Below are 17,810 nucleotides of genomic sequence, written 5' to 3' on the forward strand. Positions count from 1 at the left end.
TGGCCATCCCCACCTCCTGTGGCAGCATATTCCAAACACCAATCACACGTTGTGTGAGGAATTGTTTCCTTTTATTAGTCCTAATTCTTCCCCCTAGCATTTTCAATGAATGCCCCCTGGTTCTAGTATTGTGAGAGAGAAAAATTTCTCTCTGTCAACATTTTCTACCCCATGCATATTTTTATAGACTTCAATCATATCCCCCCTCAGACGTCTCCTCTCCAAACTAAAGAGTCCCAAACGCTGCAGCCTCTCCTCATAAGGAAGGTGCTCCAATCTCTCAATCATCCTCGTTGCCCTTCTCTGCACTTTTTCTATCTCTTCGATATCCTTTTTGAGATGTGGCGACCAGAACTGAACACAGTACTCCAAGTGCGGTCACACCACGGCTTTATATTTTTTAAAGTAACCTTCCTCATTAGGAGAGCAAAGGATGCTCGAAAGAGATGATGGAAATCACCTTTGCACAGAGGTGGACCCGAGCTCAATCTGCACCCCCCCCCCCAAGTCTTCCACCACTCTTCTTTTACAACCTCATTTCTTAGAATTCTTCAACATTCTCTGCAACATTCTCTCATTTTATTTTTAATTTGCGATTCAGTGCAACCCTGTTGTGCCAAGATATATTGAATTGTCTCAGTTGTCAGCAACTTCATTAGTATATATGATACCATCTGCCGATTCTGAATGGAAAGGCATTTTAATGTTTATTTGCCAGAGAAACTTATTTGTAATGCAAAGAATTTGATATATGATAATTGAATACACTCAGTCTTTTGAGGATATTGCTAGGACGCGCGAGCTGCAATATTGCTTCGCAAATTGAGCTCCCTTGGTGTCGGCAACCCCAACTACCTCAGACCTTGAATCGCCTGCCCTTAACGATACTCAGTTTTGGTGGACTCAACGGGGCATGCTTTGGAGAACGCTTTCAGTCACGTTGCTATGTGATGGAATTGCTTCACATGACGGGGCTGCGGGTCCTTGCCCACCACCACCACCATCATTTTGTGCTGCATGAGTATGATTATACTGCTCTGCAGTAGTGATTCAGTGAATAGACGCTGAGGCTTCTGACACCAGCAAGAAAATCAAGGGTAACCAAGAGGAAGAAGAAGAAGAAGAAGAGTTTGGATTTATATCCCCCCTTTCTCTCCTGTAGGAGACTCAAAGGGGCTTACAATCTCCTGGCCCTTCCCCCCTCACAACAAACACCCTGTGAGGTAGGTGGGGCTGAGAGAGCTCCAAGAAGCTGTGGGAGTGTACAGACTAATCTGAATTCCCCAGATAAGCCTCCACAGCTCAGGTGGCAGAGCGGGGAATCAAACCCGGTTCCTCCAGATTAGATACACGAGCTCTTAACCTCCTACGCCACTGCTGCTCCCGTTTTTGAGGAGACACCTCAAAAACATTACAGCAAAAGAGAGGCCCTTCTGGCTTCAGCCACAGGACTGAGAACGAGCAGCTGCAAGAGGTGTTCCCCTCCCCCACACCCAGGCAGGGGTATAGGATGGTGCCATTGGCTCAGTGGTAGAACATCTGCTTGGCATGCGTGAGGTCCCAGGTTCCATCCCCAGCATCTCCAGTTTAAAGGAGGAGGCAACAAGTGGTGTGAAAGACCTTTAGTTGAACCTTAAAGAGCTACTGTCAGTCTGAGCACCCAATGCTGACCTTGGTGGACCGATGGGCTGATTCGGGATAAGGCAGGGTCATCTGTTCCTGTGCCATGTTGCCAGAAAGAACTCCGCTCCCACTGAATGGCACAGGCAAGAATGAGCAGGGACGCTCCTGCAACATCACTCCAAAACAGCCCTGATCTTTAGGAGGGGAGACCAGCAGCTTACAAGGGAAGTGGGGGAGAGAAGCCCACAAGATTCTGTCACGTATTTTTAAGCCACTTTGCTGCAAAGACCCTCTCTGCAGGGACTACAGAGAAACAGGGAGTCAGGGATAGAAAAATAAGAAACGGGCAGCCCCATCCAAAGAGCTGGGTGTACAGACACACCACTGCGGCTGCTCTGTCCGACTATTCTAAGGGGGCTTTCTGGCAATATAGAGGCAAAAACCTCAAAAAAGCCCCTCCACTGCTGGAAATCCACCACTGGGCTTAGTCAACCCCTCCCTGGCCACGCCTCTGGACCGACCCTGCTATGCTGGAGCGGGTAAGGGGATTCTGGCGCAGCACTCAGAGCCTCATTCCACCACCATGGAGGTCCCTGGCAGCCGCCCACCAGCGGATCTGCCACTCTGCTGGGGCAAATGCCCCAGGGAGGGCAAATACACCGGCGCGACCCCGCACTGCTCCCAGCTGGAAGGGACTGAAAGAAAATCAAATACACCGGCGCAGCCCCGAACTGCTCCTCAGAAAGGGACTGAAAGAAAATCAAAGAACAGGAAAAGATGATGAAGAAGAAGAGTTTGGATTTATATCCCCTTTCTCTCCTGTAGGAGACACAAAGGGGCTTACACTCTCCTTTCCTTTCCCCCCTCACAACAAACACCCTGTGAGAGAGCTCCGAAAAGCTGTGACTAGCCCAAGGTCACCCAGCTGGCGTGTGCGGGAGTGCACAGGCTAATCTGAATTCCCCAGATAAGCCTCCACAGCTCAAGCGGCAGAGCGGGGAATCGAACTCGGTTCCTCCAGATTAGAGTACACCTGCTCTGCACCACTATGCCACTGCTGCTCGCCACTGCTGAAGAGAAACTATAACCACTGGAAGCAAGGTTTTAAGAGAGCTAAAGATACCTTTCTCTCAGACATTATCTGGGGGCAGTGGGGTATTTTCCCCTCTCCCCTTTGGATGCACCAACTAGTTTCCAAGACAGAGACAGTTCTGTCACAGAAAGGAGAGAATGCTCGGAGACTAATGCCAGGGTTGCTACTGAGCACCATTGGTGAAGCTTGGGAAAACAGGGGCGAGCCAAAGGGCAAATCCCCTCTCCGTCTCATGACTCACGCAACATACTCAGAAGAGGCAGCCAGCGATGTGAGAGTCCATGCGCCGAGATCTGTACGGGCAGGCAATTAAGAAAAAGCCACACCGACCCACCGTAGACGCACTGCTGCTCCAGCCTCTCAAACAGCTGGACGCTTTGACTGAGCTGCTCGCGGAAGCCTTCAGCAACGCAGTGATCCACCTCGCTGGCCTGCAGGAGTTCCTCAAACGCTTTGATCAGGCTGGCGAGGTGCTGGCGGTAAGTCTCACAGACGCTGTGGCTGTCTTGAATTTTCTGGGGCTGGCTGGAGTGTTCATGCTGCAGTGAGAGGATCAGAGTATCGTGCCTGAAAAGGAAGAAGAAGAAGAGTTGGATTTATATCCCCCACTCTCCTGTAGGAGACTCAAAGGGGCTGGCAATCTCCTTTTCCTTCCCCCCCCCCCCACACTCACAACAAACACCCTGTGAGGTGGGTGGGGCTGAGAGAGCTCTGAAGAACTGTGACTAGCCTGAGGTCACCCATGTGTGGGAGTGCATAGGCTAATCTGAATTCCCTAGATAAGCCTCCACAGCTGAGGCGGCAGAACGGGGAATTGTACCCGGTTCCTCCAGATTAGAGTGCACCTGCTCTTAACCACCATCCCACTGCTGCTCCCAAGGGGAGAGGGGGGTCAAGTTGGAAAATATTTTTTCAGGCTTCACTTGAAGCTGATCCAAATTCGACTGGAGGCTGGAATTATCTAGCTGCTGCAGGAGGCAGAGCCAACCAGAAAATGCCTGCTGCAGCTTACCTTCAAACACAACGAAGCCCCTTGTATTGTGGCAGCAGCTGTGGTCGAAGCAGCTCTTAAAACAAATCTGCACCCTTTCTCCAAACACTTGGTGAGCACCAAGAATGGTGGCAGCAGGCGCCGTGGTACCCACATGCTGGGGACCCCTGATTTATACTTCAAAGGAGCAACACGGCTGAGATCCAAGCCTGGCTGCTTGAGTGGAATGCACTTCTACTCAAACAAGGAAATCTTTGACTTGCCCTCTTCTGCCACTCCTGAACAGCCCCTGAATTCGAGAAGGAGGCACCAGGACCGCAGAAGACAATGGCCTTGAGTGAATGCAAGGGCCTTCTGCTTGTGTAATGCAATGTTTGGAGCCAAGCCAAAGCCTTGCTCTTGTTTTTTTTTACAAGTCAGTGCCAAAAGATCCCTAACTTCTTTTTAAAAACCCCACATTTGTTTAAAAAAGATATTTTATCCAGAGTCCAGGATTTGCACATTCAGTATTTGCAGAATTATGGTTTTGTTTAAACAGAGCAGCTTGGTGACATTTTTAAAAATGTAAAGGGAAGCCAAGCACAAGAGACCAGTCAGCTCTGGGTGACAACCCAAAATGCATATTAGAATTTAGGGAGGAACAGGTTGAAACAGGAAAAGATGGGTTGCAGGAGAAAACTCTCAGAATCCATCACACTGGAGGAATCCAAAGGATCACATTCCCAAAATACTGGGGAATGATACTTCCCAATATGATACTTGCCAGTATTCCATGGGTTATGTGACCATCATGAAATCAATATATCTAACTCTCAATATGGCCAAATCTGTGGATACTTAAATTCAGAGACAAGACCATGCTTTCTTTGCAACCCCCGCCCCCCACCAAGAAAACCCTGAGAAAAGCCCCAAGTTTGTAGAAAGATCTGAAATTTAAAAACAAATACATTGGGTGGTTAAAAACCCCGAATTAATAGAAGCAGCACCTGTACCTATAAGAAAGAAAATCCCAGTAGCCACTGTAATGATTGTCAGGCAACCGTAACAGTATTGCCAGTCCTCTATTTTTGTTTTCTGCCCCTAAAAGGGAGAGGGAAGGGCTGCAGTTTTTGGCCTTTAAGAGAAGATTTACGAAGCAAGACCCAGAAACCTTTTCATCCTGCTGATCCACATAACTATTCTTTTTCCTCACTCCTTTCCCTGCTTCCTTCCCTGATAGAAACCAAGATTTGGAAGATTTGGCAATATTGTCACTGGGGTGCTGTGTGGTTTCCGGGCTGTATGGCCGTGTTCTAGCAGCATTCTCTCCTGACGTTTTGCCTGCATCTGTGACCGGCATCTTCAGAGGATCTGAATGCCAGCCACAGATGCAGGCGAAACGTCAGGAGAGAATGCTGCTAGAACACGGCCATACAGCCCGGAAACCACACAGCACCCCAGTGATTCCGGCCGTGAAAGCCTTCAACAATATTGTCACTGTCAGCTACTCTCAAAATGGCCAACAAGGTTTCATAACACAGTCTTATGATATCTCAGTGGGCATACATCTCTTAATGCTATAGATATTGCTTCTATTATTATGATGTGTGTGTGTGTGTGTGTTTTAAACAAAGATTTCAGATTTTTCAGCAAACACTTAGCTTCTCTCAGGTTTGTAGAAAAGAATCCCACCTATCTGCTCCTGGCAACAGTGGGTGCCTTTTTTTATCCACTCGGTTCAGAATTAGAAGTAACAATAAGTAGACTGGATGTCAAGAATCATTTTAGAGATTGTTCTGATTTACTTAATGTTTCACAGAGATTTTAGGAGTGAGACAAACAGTGCCTAAAATAATCTGGTGAGACTGCATCATTAAAAGCCATCTGATGTCCTGGAGAAAATACCCTGTAAAAAGCAAACGTCCTCCAAAGGAAAGTCAAATCTGTTTTCGCGATTCTCTCAGTTTTATCAGGAGAATAAACAGAGAAAGGCTTTCCAATAATGCATTTCACAAAATATGTTTTGTTACACAGACCTGCTGTCGTTCATAGTACAGTAACAGTTCTTTCCATCATATTGTGTCCCATAATTCTGACATATACTTATAAAAAGCTAATTTTCCTAAACCTAAATGAAGCAAATAAAATATCGCTGAGAAACAAAATAGGTACAAAGAAGTAGCTGTTTGGTAGATGAGGATTTTTAGAGGATTTTCGTCATATTTGTTCAAACTGGGTTCTCCTTTTGGCAGGGAAGATGACTGTATGCAGGTACTACCAACCACCATAGCAACAACCAGGATTCACACAAACCAAAGCAACCTCTCCGCTAGATTTGGCAGGATTTGATGTTGTGTTGCCACTGGATCACCCCGCCATGTTATTTCTGCTTTAAGAGACCATGAAGAGTAGGAACACCATATCTGATCGCCCTTCTAGGTGACCACTGAACGTCTTGCGTGGCTTAAAATTACTGGATTGCTCCAGTAATTTCTCCAGCCGGTCCATCTTTTGTTCCACAACCCCAAACGGTGGGAAGGAAATTCATGATCTATCAATTTGTACGAAGGGAAGATTCACTGTCAGTCTGGTGATATGTTCCAGCTCTATTGTGCTTCACAATTTTTTTCACGGGGGGCTGCTAAATGAGCAGTGAAATGTTTCCAATTTATATTAAGTGCAGGCCTTTTCACACTGCATATTCTCATCATCATGAAGAGTCATGGTGGGCAAAATCGAGGTTCACCTAATCCCCTGCTCAAAGCCTGTTCAACCAGACACCACAGAGAACTTCACAGACAAGAAGCTTAGCCGTTCCTTACTGGCGGCTCCCGACATCTGGTAGTCACAGGCCTATTTCCTGAGAAAATGAACGCATTCCTTGCCACCATGACTCGCAACCACCGACAGTCTGTCCTCAATGCTGAAAAGAGGTTAATGCATCCAGCTATTGAGTAACATCAGACTGGGATGGGCTGAAATGACAGAAATAAGTTACAACCTGGAATGCACCAAGAGCTGGCTGCTTGGTTGACAGAACCTTTTTCTACCAGTGCCTCCCAGATAATCTTGTCTTCATCTAGTGGCAAAAGGCCTCCCTTCTCTACTTCTCCATACAGATCTGGATACTGGTCACTGTTTAGCTTAAGAATAAACAGTGGGACACACAGGCTGTTTCGGGAATTCTCTGAAAAGTCTGAGTAATGGGAGCTCCATTGCATTCCTCCTTCACTGAGCTCCCAGTACTTTCTGAGCAGTGACAATGAAAGCACCAGCAATGTTAGATGAAGTCCCCGAATTCCCCCCATGCTGATGAACCAATGACTAACACTACTGGATGAAAATGTCATGAAGTGTGGGGTGGGCTGAAGGATTTGTCTGTAGGATCTTCCTTTCCTCTTCGTGGGACATTCTTGCAGTGCTAAGATACGCTTAATTATATCTCAGGAGACACATGAGGTGGTATCAAGTGTGGCAGGCAAAACTATGCCCAATTTTTTTTTTGAAATTTGCATTCATGAAACTTTTGCATTTGCAGGCCACGTTCTTCCAAATCACTTCTCCCAGAGTGTTTTATCCTCAAGATGAGCCATATATAAGCCCTCCCACTATTACCCCATTGTCAGTCTTACTGATGGTAGCTCTATCAGGCCTTGGTCATTATGCCATCTTTCAGGCCTTGGTCATTATGCCATCTTATGAAGCAGAAAGTTACCATGCCATCTACGAGAGATGGAATACCACAGCAGATACTTGGGCCTAGCTGTCTGAGCCATTTTATGGAGAGATGGCTCTAGAAGGAAGAACCCTCAAAAACCACTGCTACCTATTAAGAGTAAGTCTACCTCCTTCATTAAACAGAACAAACTGAGTTTCATATGGGCATATGGGTTATTATCACCTCTTACTATTATCTGGCAGCGCTGATTACTGGGACAATGTATTGTCGAAGGCTTTCACGGCCGGATTCAACTGGTTCTGCTCGGTTTTCCAGACTGTGTGGCTGTGGTCTGGTGGATCTTGTTCCTAACGTTTGGTGGATCTTGTTCCTAACATCTTCAGAGGTGTATCACAGAGGGAAATCTGTTACACACAGTGTGTAGCAGACTTCTCTCTGAGATACACCTCTGCAGATGCCAGCCACAGATGGAGGCGAAACGTTAGGAACACGAACCACCAGACCACGACCACACAACCCGGAAAACCCACCAGAACCAACTGGGACAATGCTTGCTGTTCCATCTCTATGGCCGTTTAGGACACAAGTGTGAAAAAAAAACTTTGATGGTCAGGTCATAACCTCTAAATTCTGGAAGCTCCTTCCGCAATATGTTGAGGAATCTACCTCTTTCCTGTGATTCAGAGTGGCTGCAAATCACACATTGGATTGATTTGTAAAAATACTTTGAACTACTCTAGAAAAATGGAATGCCAATGTTGGCTTGGATCTGTTCAGTGTCAAACGCGCGGTCCTCCAGATGTTATGGACTACAGTTCCCATCATTCCCTGCCAGCATCATGCTGGCAGGGGAGATGTCGAACTAATAATCCATCTGGAAGGTACCATTATTTATATAAGTCAGGGGACTGCAACCTGTGGCTCTCCAGCCCCTGCCAGCATGGCCAATTGGCCATGCTGGCAGGGGCTGATGGGAATTGTAGTCCATGAACATCTGGAGAGCCACAGGTTGCAGTCCCCTGCTCTAAGTGAAGAAACATCCTTTGGCGGAAGGCTTTTTCCCCTCATTGGAACAGAAGTCCTCCTTCCAGCAGAGGAGTCAATTCCGAATACCTTTAATGGCATATAAATAGTTTAACATTAACATTGCAAGATAATAACAGCCTTTACAACTTCTGACGAGTTAAAATAACACCATTTAAATATTTAGCCACCGCTTCCAACAGCTCGTAGTTGTGGCTGTTTAAAAGATATATAACCTTCTGTTTATTTGTAATGCCTTCACTTCCATACAGGAAGGGGATTATGTGCTTCTTCCTATCTATCTCTTAAAAAGGACAATTCAACAGCATATGAGATACTGTTTCCACAGAACCCACGCCACACGGGCATTTCCTTTCTTTATGTGGAATTCCAAGGTGGCGTCCAAGGCTAAAGGAAGAAGGCAGGGCATTACACCTAGCTAAGGTGATTGCTCTACGCTACCAGGCCTCAACCAGGAGATAAAGGTACCAGGCTACAATTAATCTATCCACAGGTATTCCCAGAGAGATTGGGGAACAGGTTTTATTAGCTTCCTCTAGCATCTGTTGAAACTCTCTATCAAAAAGTCTCTTCTTGATAGCCCCATAGACCTCCTGCTCTGTTAACATTAGCAGGTCCTCCAAGGAAATGCCCAACTCATTAAGTTTGGCTTCGATTTTAACCCACCACTGGGTTGTGTGGAGGATGGAGCGTCCCTGGGATGTATAGTTCAGTTCATCTCGATTAAAACAAATCCTGGCCCAAAACGAATGTATGGCACCAGGCCAGAGTTTCCAGCCGATGCTGGCCTGTTTCTAAGCACAGGGCCGCATAGGGAATAGAATGGGGCAAGCCAAGGATTTTATACAGAAAGTATGACTGGACCCTTTCAACCTCTCCAGCAGAGGAGTCTTCACTTCGTAAAAATAAAACCTCGGCTCTCAAACAAATGCATCCAGGCACACAACTCACCTCAATGGCGAAATATCATTGAGCTTATATTGCAGACAATACACTTCATCCAGGAGGTGCATATTTGCAATCTGCTCTTTCTCAAGCTCAGCCTCGTTATCCATCAGCCGCTCCACGGTGACTTCGTTCTGATTTTCTGTGGCTCGAGAGGTCAGATTCTCAATGTTGCTTTGATAGTCGATTTGTCGGTGGCTGCCCGATAACATCTCTGCCTCCTGTTTACCAATGTCTAATACTGGGAGAAAGTGGCTATCCATGGGCAACTCTCCAACCCCCTGGACGATACCGCGAATGTCCCCAGGGAGGAGCTGCATAGCGGGCTGCAAATAGAGCAGCAGCGTTCTGTACTTTGCCAAGTCGGATTTCAGATCCTTAACTCTTTGCCGCAGTTCCTCGACATCATCTGTAGAGTCGACATCAAAAGCTTCTGTGCTTGTTATGCTCAGCTTGAGAGAGAGCAGGCTCTTGGAACTGGAATATGTGGTGGATGAGTCAACATCTGGTTTATCCAAGAAAGAAACCTCCTGATTTTGCACTTTCGCGGCAGGATGGTAAGGCTCGGGTACAGCATCTTCTGTTTCTGAGGGGGAAAACATGTACATTCCTTTTATTTAATTAACTATTTGTATCCTGCTTGACTTCACAACAGGGGACCAAAAGGGAAACAACATCTTTTTTCCTTCCTCTGGCCCCTTCTGCACACGCAAAATAATGCATTTTCAAACCACTTTCACAACTGTTTGCAAGTGGATTTTGCCATTCCGCACAGCTTCAAAGAGCACTGAAAGCAGTTTAAAAGTGCATTATTCTGCATGTGCGGAATTAGCCTCTGTTTTATCCACACAACAACAATCCTGAGGAAGGTTAGGTTAGAAGTGAATGACTGGTCAAAGGTAACAAGTTTCCACAGCAGACTACGGATCTGAACTCGGGTTTCCCACTTCCTAGTCTGACACTCTCACTACGCTAGCCCCGTTCCCATAAACAAGCAATGCTTTCATTTTTTTATCCCAGCGAAACCGCTCAAATTTATTCAAGTCCGTGATGAATCTTTGCTTAATAAAATTAACAAGTGGCAGCCCACAAAGACTGAAATCCTTTTTTCCTTCCCCTAATTTGCAAACACTCTCATTGCTGCCATTCTGTAAACATGATTTCTTTGACAGAAAAGAAAGCTGGAAAGCTGGGCCACTTGGAAGTTATCAGAAGCTTTGCAGCAGTCATTAGTGTATGAGTTAGTTTATGATGTTCTCCACTTACATTTATCATAAGACACCGCATTTGAAGATTTTCAAAAGAAATCCCTCATTTCTGCCATCCAAGGCCAAAACATTCTTACAGAATCTCAGCAACAATCTATTGGTAAACTTAAAATTCTCATTGACTCCAGAGAACATTGTTTAGCCTTCAACCTCTGCTTCACCCAGTTTCTTGACCCTAGAAAACCCAATAAATTCTCTCCTGAGGGCTTATTTGAGGGGAAAAATAATTGAACAATACATTTCTGAATACATCTGATCAGTACTTTGGGCAACTGCACTTTATTTTGACAAGGAAAATGGAAACCGTACCTTGGTCCAGAATTCCGTCGCCAAAGAAACCAACCTGATTGGTTCTGGAGGGTTTTCCGGCTGTGTGGTCGTGGTCTGGTGGATTTTGTTCCTAACGTTTCGCCTGCATCTTTGGCTGGCATCTTCAGAGGTGTTTCGTGATACAAACCAGTTGAATCGGGTTGTGAAAGCCTTCAACAAGCCAACCTGATGTTTCTAAAAGCGTTTGGGAAGGGTGGGCTTCATGATGGTCACCCCCAGTTACTTGATCGCAACAAACAGCGCTCAAAGGCATTTGATATACTACCTCTGACCATGAGGTTTCCATTAAGGGTCATGGCTAATTTAACCTCCAAATAACACCTTGATCCAGAGGCGTAACGGGGCCATGCTGTGCCCAGTGCGCACTCTGTATTTTCCACCTCTCCCCGCCCACTTACTGTGTTTCCCCAAAAACAAGCCCCAGCATGATTTTTTGGGATTTTTGGAGGATGCTTGAAATATAAGCCCTACTCCAAAAATATGCCCTGGTTACAGAGACCCAGGCATCATCATTGTAGGTCACATGGGGGAGTGCAAAATGGCCCCACTGAAAGGCCACACCCCCTTGCCAGGCCAGGCACAAGTGCCTCAGACATCCAGGCTACACACAGGCCTGCTGGCTCTGTGCATTAAAGAAGGTTGTATTTTAGCAGGCGTGGTCCTGCCTTTGGGCTATCTTTTACGTTATGGCGAGCATTTTTTAAATGATGATTTTTAACTGTAATGTAGGTTTAACATGTTGTTGCCCCCCTAAGCCCTTCTGGGATGGACAGGATATGAAACTAAAAATAAAAATGAATTTACATTTTTTTTCACAGCATACCCATGAGCCTTTGCTAAATATGCAAATTATAAATTATTTCCGGAAACCCACCTTGCCATTACATCCAAACTAGCCCATCATGCTTTGCACTTTCCAAACAAACCAGAATCAAATCCTGTTTCGTAGGGAAAGGGGAAAAACCACAGTTTATGCAGCTATTTTACTGTATCTAAACTCAGTCCCAACATGACAAAGCGCTCATATCCCACAGTGCACTTCGACAGGTCCCATACATTTCGAGAGGGATTTCATCACGTCTAATGGAATATGCTACTTTTTAAAGTGTCTCCAGATAAAAAGAACACTGAAGGCTTCACATTAAAACTCACAGCATGGTCATTACGCTCATTTATACCTGCATTAAGCGATACGGTTTCGTTTAAGAGACTCAAAACAGTTTGAGATCATTCTTATTCGAAGGAGACGGGAGGCGGGGGAAAGCTGGTGTTCCAAGGCTTCAGAAACACATGCCTGTTCTAATGTATTCATGAACATGTTTAATTCACTGGCAGGATCAGAGAAATTCTGTCACACTGGGTGCAGAGGGAGTTGGGCACACTTCTCATTATTTTTATTACAACCCATGCTCATAAATCCTATTGACCCTTCCAGAAGAGTAACTCTAAAGAGACTACCGTGGGATTCTTGTGGATGGCTATTCTGAGATAATTAAGTACACAATATTTAAAAGCAAAGAACAATGGTAAAAAGGGGCAATTCACACCAATAAACTAACAGATAAAATTATTTTAAGCAACCCAAAACGGTCTGTTTGAAAACTAAGCATCTGAAAGCAAGACTCCCCTCCCTTTTTCTTTTCTTTTCTTTTCCCAAACAGCTTTTATTTTGTCAACAAAGAATTACAGGAAAGGAAAAGAAAGTTAAAAGAATAAAAAATAAGTAAACATGAACAAACCTAACAATAACAACAATGATGTAACGAAAAGAAAAAAATAGAGACGATAAGGAAAGACTAACAAGGGGATAAAAAGAAGGGGGGAAGGCTGTTGCTAAGAGCTCTACAGCTCGCTCACTCTGCTGATCCTGGGTTTTTTCAGAACTAGTGGGTCTAAAATCCAAACGCCTTAGAGTCCACCTTTCAAATTTAAGATTCCCAATATCTGGGGAGGTGAGCTAAGAAGAACTTGCTCCACAGTCAACAAAATAGCCCCTATGAGTAATGTGTAGTTTAGGAGCACTCAGAAGCTCCAACAGAATAAAACACTATTTTACTGTAAGTCCTCCCCCCCCCTTTTTTTTTCTGACGGCTGTGGATTCATCTACCCATACCTTGGCCTTTGCTCTGGTCCTGGCTCATCTCTTCTTTGCTGTCACCACTGACCAAACTAATGCTTGCATCCGAACAATCCAGCTGGGTCAAGGATTCAGCTAGAGGAAAGAAAGAAAGACCAGAAAGGAGAGGATATACATCTAAGCAATGTACGCATATGCCTTTGAAAAACAGAGAAGCAACTCAGCAATTCGCAAGAGCAAAATATGCCGGGAAAGGACAGTTTCCGAGGATCTCAAGCATTCCTTTGCACAAAATGATCCTGCTCAGCCACGTGGTGCACATTTCCGGCATGCGCAGATCTCCGCCTGCCGCACTGAACCCAGATGAAGAGGGAGAGCAACAGGCTGACTGTGCAGCTGTCATAATTTACAAGATGCCTTTGTCGAAGCAGGCTTCACCCATCACACCTTGACTTTTGTGGAGATTTCTAAGTTGCATTGTAAAACCCCTATGTGAGGAGGCATACCATCTTTGGGATAGCAAAACATTCTTGTCCTTCCTGAGGAGCCCAAAAAAGCTGCATGACCCCTCCCCTCTTCCATTTGACACCCTCAACGATCACATACTGGCTCACAGTAAGCTATACGGCTGCACGCAATCACTACGCCACACAATAAGCTATACGGCTGACGCTCTAGTCCAGGGGTAGGGAACCTGCGGCTCTCCAGATGTTCAGGAACTACCATTCCCAGCAGCCCCTACCAGCATGGCCAATTGGCCATGCTGACAGAGGCTGATGGGAATTGTAGTTCCTGAACATCTGGAGAGCCGCAGGTTCCCTACCCCTGCTCTAGTCACTATGCCACACAAGTTCTCCATTCAGATTTCACAACAAACTTGCTGACTGCAAGCTAGAAAGTCTGTGATATCCAAGCTGCATTTAAGGGCACAGGAATACTCCCAACTAATTTTATTTGGACACCATACATTCCACCTTCAGTTCCTGGTAGTTCCAGTTCAAGGGTCTTGGCCTAACATGGGTTCAAAAGCACCTGCCTGAAAATCTGGAAAGTCACTGCCGATCAGAACAGCTGATACTGAGATTGACAAACCAATGATCTAACATGGCATAAACCAGCTTCGGTCTCTCTAAGGTATGCATATAGAGTGCTAGGAACCTTCAGGCATCCTATAACTCTCCAAGAATTAACGTATCAGCTGAAAGCTGATAATAAAAGGATCCACCACCACTCTGCCCGCGCATATGTGAAAGAGACTGCGGAAGAGCTCACGGTGCTTAAGCGGTGCTTATAGGACAGCCCTGGGCTTGTGGGGAACCATTTGGGACTTCCCACACCGTTCCTGACTCGAGCAAAGGAAAGAGCCAGGCAGCAGCAGTGGGGAACTACAATCAGTGGGGAACTACAAGAAAGAGTGGTGAAAGAGTGGTGGTGGTGGATCCTTTTATTTTCCTTCGTTGATTTTGATGGAGAATGGCTTCTTCGTTTGGTCTCATCCGAAGCCTTGTCTCATCGTAGGAAGGTATGCTAGTCCGGCTTTCAGAGTGGCTTCTTTAATATGGAATTGCTGATTGTTTGGGTTTGTTTGAGTTGGTCATGAAGTGCTGCAGTGCTGAAGAAGGTATTTTCTTTTACCGCTCATTCTGTTGTAAAATCCAGCCCCTGCCTTTTGAAATGAAAACAGCCACTTTGAAGAGTTGGCAGATGAGCTGCCAGGGGGTAAATCCTGTTCCTAGAGAATTGATTTAAGCCAGAAGGCCCTTTCGTTTCTAGCTCAGAAGTCAGTTGTTGGCAGCTAGACACATTATGCCTTTCTCTGAGGTAGATGACACGTTTATGGTGCTTGCTTCATTGGGCTACTTTCCCACCACAACATGCTGAGAATACTTCTGTAAAGAAATATCTCTCGGTGCCATTCAGCAAGCAACTGTCACTCTTCTGAGAACTCAAAGCCCTCTGGCTACAAACAGTATCTGGCTGTGAAGTAATTAGTTCTCAACAGATAAGGAATACACACAGGAGATAAAACTGTTCAGAAGACCAAATAAACAAGGGAGCAGGGAGAAACTCATTAAGTAAAAAAGAAGATGTCTGTGACTGGAACGTCAAGGAGGATTGCTGAGGAGATGTTCAATCTATGGCTGCAAAGGAACATCTGGGCATTAGGGTGCCATGAAGGAAAAGCTGAGAAAGTATCTTTATCTGAGGGGAGGCAGGAAGAGCCTTGCACACTTGAGAGAAGCTCTAGGAGATTCGGCATTTGGCCAGCAGATGTGTAGTTGAAAATGTTGTGGCCCTGAAGAATAGCCAGTCATTCCTGTCAGGCACCAATTAGGGGTCAGAGGAGGGATGGCCACAGTTTACTGAGTTCCAGGTGTTACCAGACAGTCCCATGCGGGGTGTGTGTGTGTGTGTGTGTGTGTGTGTGTGCGTGCGTGCGTGCGTAGAGAAGGCCTATTTTTACAGTAGTGTCTCTACCTATCCTGCCAGCCTTACAGGTTGTCCATTTAATATTTTATCATATGTTGTCCATTTAATATTTTCTTATATCTTGTTTGTTGCATTCATGTGGCCTCACCATTGCTGTGCAACAACCCCTTCTCCAGAACGATGTTGCATCCCTTCTGGCCCCACCACATCATCAGCCTGCTTTTCTGTTATGTCTCTATGTTCTGGACAAAAAGCGTCCTACATAGTGTAAAAATGTTCTGTTTCAGCAGATAATGCTCACTAAGCCACAGGATGAATTCACAGTTTACTGGATTGGTGGCTGCTGGTCACCTCATTATATTCACATGACAATGCCCCCAAGTCTGAGCATCTTAGAAATCAATACCCTATATACAGCATTCATGGATTTACATCATGCCTTTGATTCTATCTCAAGAGAGCGACTGTGGGATAAACTGGAGAATCCTCTAGTTGCAGACTGTTATGGCTAAAGGAAAAAAAACCCTTCCTAATGTTTTCTTCAAGGATGAGATATGGCTTTCATGGGAACCTATCAAATAGTATAATGTAGGATAGAAGAGGACAGCAAGGCTCAATGCTAGTGCCAATATTATTGAATCTTTACATCAATAATCTTCTGAGCAACTTCAAAGATAAGTTACCATAACCCCATGCTAGGCAGTAAGGAGGTTACATTTCTGCTATATGCAGATGATGTGGTTTTGCTTTCTCGAACAGAACACTGAACTCTGAGGTCTTTTTCAAAATCCTGTAAAGATGAGGAATTAATCATTATGAAAAATCAAAAGTAATGATTTTTATTTGTTATGCACACCACAATAACGTTAATGGGTCAATGGGTGGTTAGACTTTGGAGTAGGTCCAACAATTTAAAATACCTTTTTTAGGTAAAACGCAAGGTGGAAACACCATCAGGCATTAGAACTAAAGACTGGAATAACAGCTAATGCTATCTGGGAGATGCAACAACCCTTCAGCACTGGCTTTATTTCAGGCTGAAGAAACTCTGCAAGTAACTTATAATGCAGAGATATGGACTGAGGAAGTGAATGAGAAACTTGATGAAATTCTAACACACTTGCTGCAATCGCCCTTCTGAAAAAAATCTCCCTTGTTTAAAGCTGCGCTTGGCTAGGCATAACACTGATTAGCTGGCTGTAATACCATCACAAAGCTGCTTGCCTTATCCCATCTCTGGTGCATTTCTAGTTTTGAAAAAAAAATGCTCCTCCACCCAAAAAAGACAGCAAACTAACATTTGACAAAAAATATTCACTTTGTGCTTTAAAAATGATACAAAAGTACTGGACAGGCTGCATGGAGTGGAAAGGGGGAGAGCTCGCATTTAAATCAGTGTTCATTTCCCATTTGTGTTGTGGAGGTGGGGGGACAGGAGGTCAGGGCGGTTCGCTCCATTGAAGAAGGCACCACAGTGCCTGTTTTCCAGTATGCCTGAATACATCTTCTAAAACGCAAAAAAAACTCTAGAAGAATGCCATCCAGAAAATATTTGGTACATCCTTCTCTCCCTTTACAGTAGCCAGAGCGTATCACAGGACCAAAGTGAATATCCTACAAAATAGAAGGCCATCTCCTCAGGGAGATGAAAAACACAGCCGAAGGTATTGCCAAGCTATGCAAGTCCCGAGAGACCACCAACAATGAGTCCGTGCCATGAGGAAATGGCAGAGAAAATCACAATATGCGGAGGTGGTCTCTGCCTAGCATGCTAGGGGATACATCCAAAATTAGGAGGCAGGTAATTAAATCTCTTACACTTTCATCTGTTTAGTGGGCATTACTGGCAGGAGCCCTGTAGGGCTGTTACCCAACTTTGAAAGACAAGAGCTGGGATGTTATGAACAACTTAGCTGTTAGTTTTTGCAAGGATTCTGTTGCTCACAGTACTGGGATACAAGGAACTTGCAGTATTCTAACAGCCAAGTGAGATGAAAAGGAAAGCATTCCTGCTGCTGTATGAAACAGCTTATCCTTCTTGCCCATCTAAGAACTGGACTACGGCACTCCTACCTCATCTCCAGCACTAAGCTGCCTGACCACAAGATTTCTACTTGGGACCTTCGGATCCCTTCTTGCTTGCCGTCCCTGACTCTCAGCTCTCCACTATGCCATAACGCTTTTGCTATTCTGGAGCAGTTGCACATGTGTGCATGCGCACACATATGTTTTCACGGAGACAAAAGTTAATACAAACATCTTATTTATTATGCACAGTATCTCAGGTTCTCCAGTGCACGTGTCTCACGGAACAAGTGGTACGTAAGGGAATACGCGTAATAAATAAGACA

General features: G+C 45.1%; 1 protein-coding gene across 5 annotated transcripts in view; it reads right to left on the reverse strand.

Moving 5' to 3' along the window:
• Window positions 1–17,810, reverse strand: part of CDK5RAP2 (CDK5 regulatory subunit associated protein 2) — a 187,581-nt gene that overhangs the window by 49,273 nt on the left and 120,498 nt on the right. For all 5 annotated transcript variants that reach the window (XM_048513449.1, XM_048513448.1, XM_048513447.1 and 2 more), the window contains 3 exons: window positions 13,066–13,164; window positions 9,361–9,940; window positions 3,051–3,283 (listed from right to left, as the gene is read on the reverse strand). In XM_048513449.1, coding sequence (XP_048369406.1) covers window positions 3,051–3,283; window positions 9,361–9,940; window positions 13,066–13,164 — 912 coding nt within the window. The remainder of the gene's footprint in view (window positions 1–3,050; window positions 3,284–9,360; window positions 9,941–13,065; window positions 13,165–17,810) is intronic.

Source organism: Sphaerodactylus townsendi, linkage group LG12 (assembly GCF_021028975.2).
Source record: "Sphaerodactylus townsendi isolate TG3544 linkage group LG12, MPM_Stown_v2.3, whole genome shotgun sequence".
NCBI lineage: Eukaryota > Metazoa > Chordata > Lepidosauria > Squamata > Sphaerodactylidae > Sphaerodactylus > Sphaerodactylus townsendi.